The sequence below is a fragment of the Penaeus monodon genome, chromosome 21 (assembly GCF_015228065.2).
Source record: "Penaeus monodon isolate SGIC_2016 chromosome 21, NSTDA_Pmon_1, whole genome shotgun sequence".
In the NCBI taxonomy this organism is placed as follows: domain Eukaryota; kingdom Metazoa; phylum Arthropoda; class Malacostraca; order Decapoda; family Penaeidae; genus Penaeus; species Penaeus monodon.
The window spans coordinates 38699764-38700614 of record NC_051406.1 but is presented as its reverse complement, the minus strand read 5'-3'; the positions used below and the strand labels follow the sequence as shown (position 1 = coordinate 38700614).

Sequence of the window (851 nt, the reverse complement as noted above, 5' to 3'; positions counted from 1 at the left end):
ATGAAATTAAGATCCGGGGTTATTAATTAAGTATTCGGGATTGAAATTGCAGACTCATAATCCTAACAATGCAGACCGGAACACACACTTATACACACACAACTACATACACTTTACCAGCTAAAAGTACCAGGCAAACGCATGGTAAAACGGGCCTGCTATCTCTTTACCAGTTCTCAAGACATGACAAAAAGTGCCCGCCATCTCTTTGACAGTTCTCAAGACATGGCAAAACGTGTCCGCCATCGCCTTGCCAGTTCTCAAAAGATACGGCAAGAAGCATCCGCTATCTCTATGCCAGTTCTCCAAAGACATGGCAAAAATGCTTGCCATCACTGCCATTTCTCAGTACCTGCTCCGCCAGACAGCACTCGAAGAAGGGCAGACTCCCTCTCTCCCTGACGTGCCGCCCCTCGCGCCCTGCTCCTGCCGCGGCCGCGCCTGGGGAGGTGTCCGACCCCGCCAGCGTCCACGTTCTTCCGTAAGCTGGTACACCCATTATCAACTGTCGATAATTGATCAATTTATTATATTGCAATGGAATTATATAAGGAATAAAGATAAAAACAAGAAAAAAAATAGAAAACAAAACGATCTTTCCCTTTCAAAATAGGCAGAAGAATTATATGCGAATTGGAAATGCTAAAAAAAATGCACTGAACTTATATCCTGTGCTACGCTACCTTGTGAGGAGGAGCGCCCTTCTTGATCCAATAATTAACGGCGAAGTCCACGCACAGCTCAGGGTTCTGATCCGGGTCTGCGTAGAGGGGGGCGTGGTGAGCCACTCGGTTCTCCCAAGACCCGTGGAAATCGTAGGACATAAGGTTGATCTGATTGAAAAAAAAAAA

The 851-nt window shown here is 46.2% G+C and overlaps 1 protein-coding gene across 1 annotated transcript in view; it reads right to left on the bottom strand.

Annotated features, from left to right (window-relative positions):
* The window catches only part of LOC119586480 (chitotriosidase-1-like), a gene marked incomplete in the record, with an annotated part of 32805 nt that overhangs the window by 4725 nt on the left and 27229 nt on the right, over window positions 1–851 (bottom strand). The window contains 2 exon segments of the mRNA XM_037935217.1: window positions 353–505; window positions 684–833. Of these exon segments, the coding sequence (XP_037791145.1) occupies window positions 353–505; window positions 684–833 (303 nt within the window).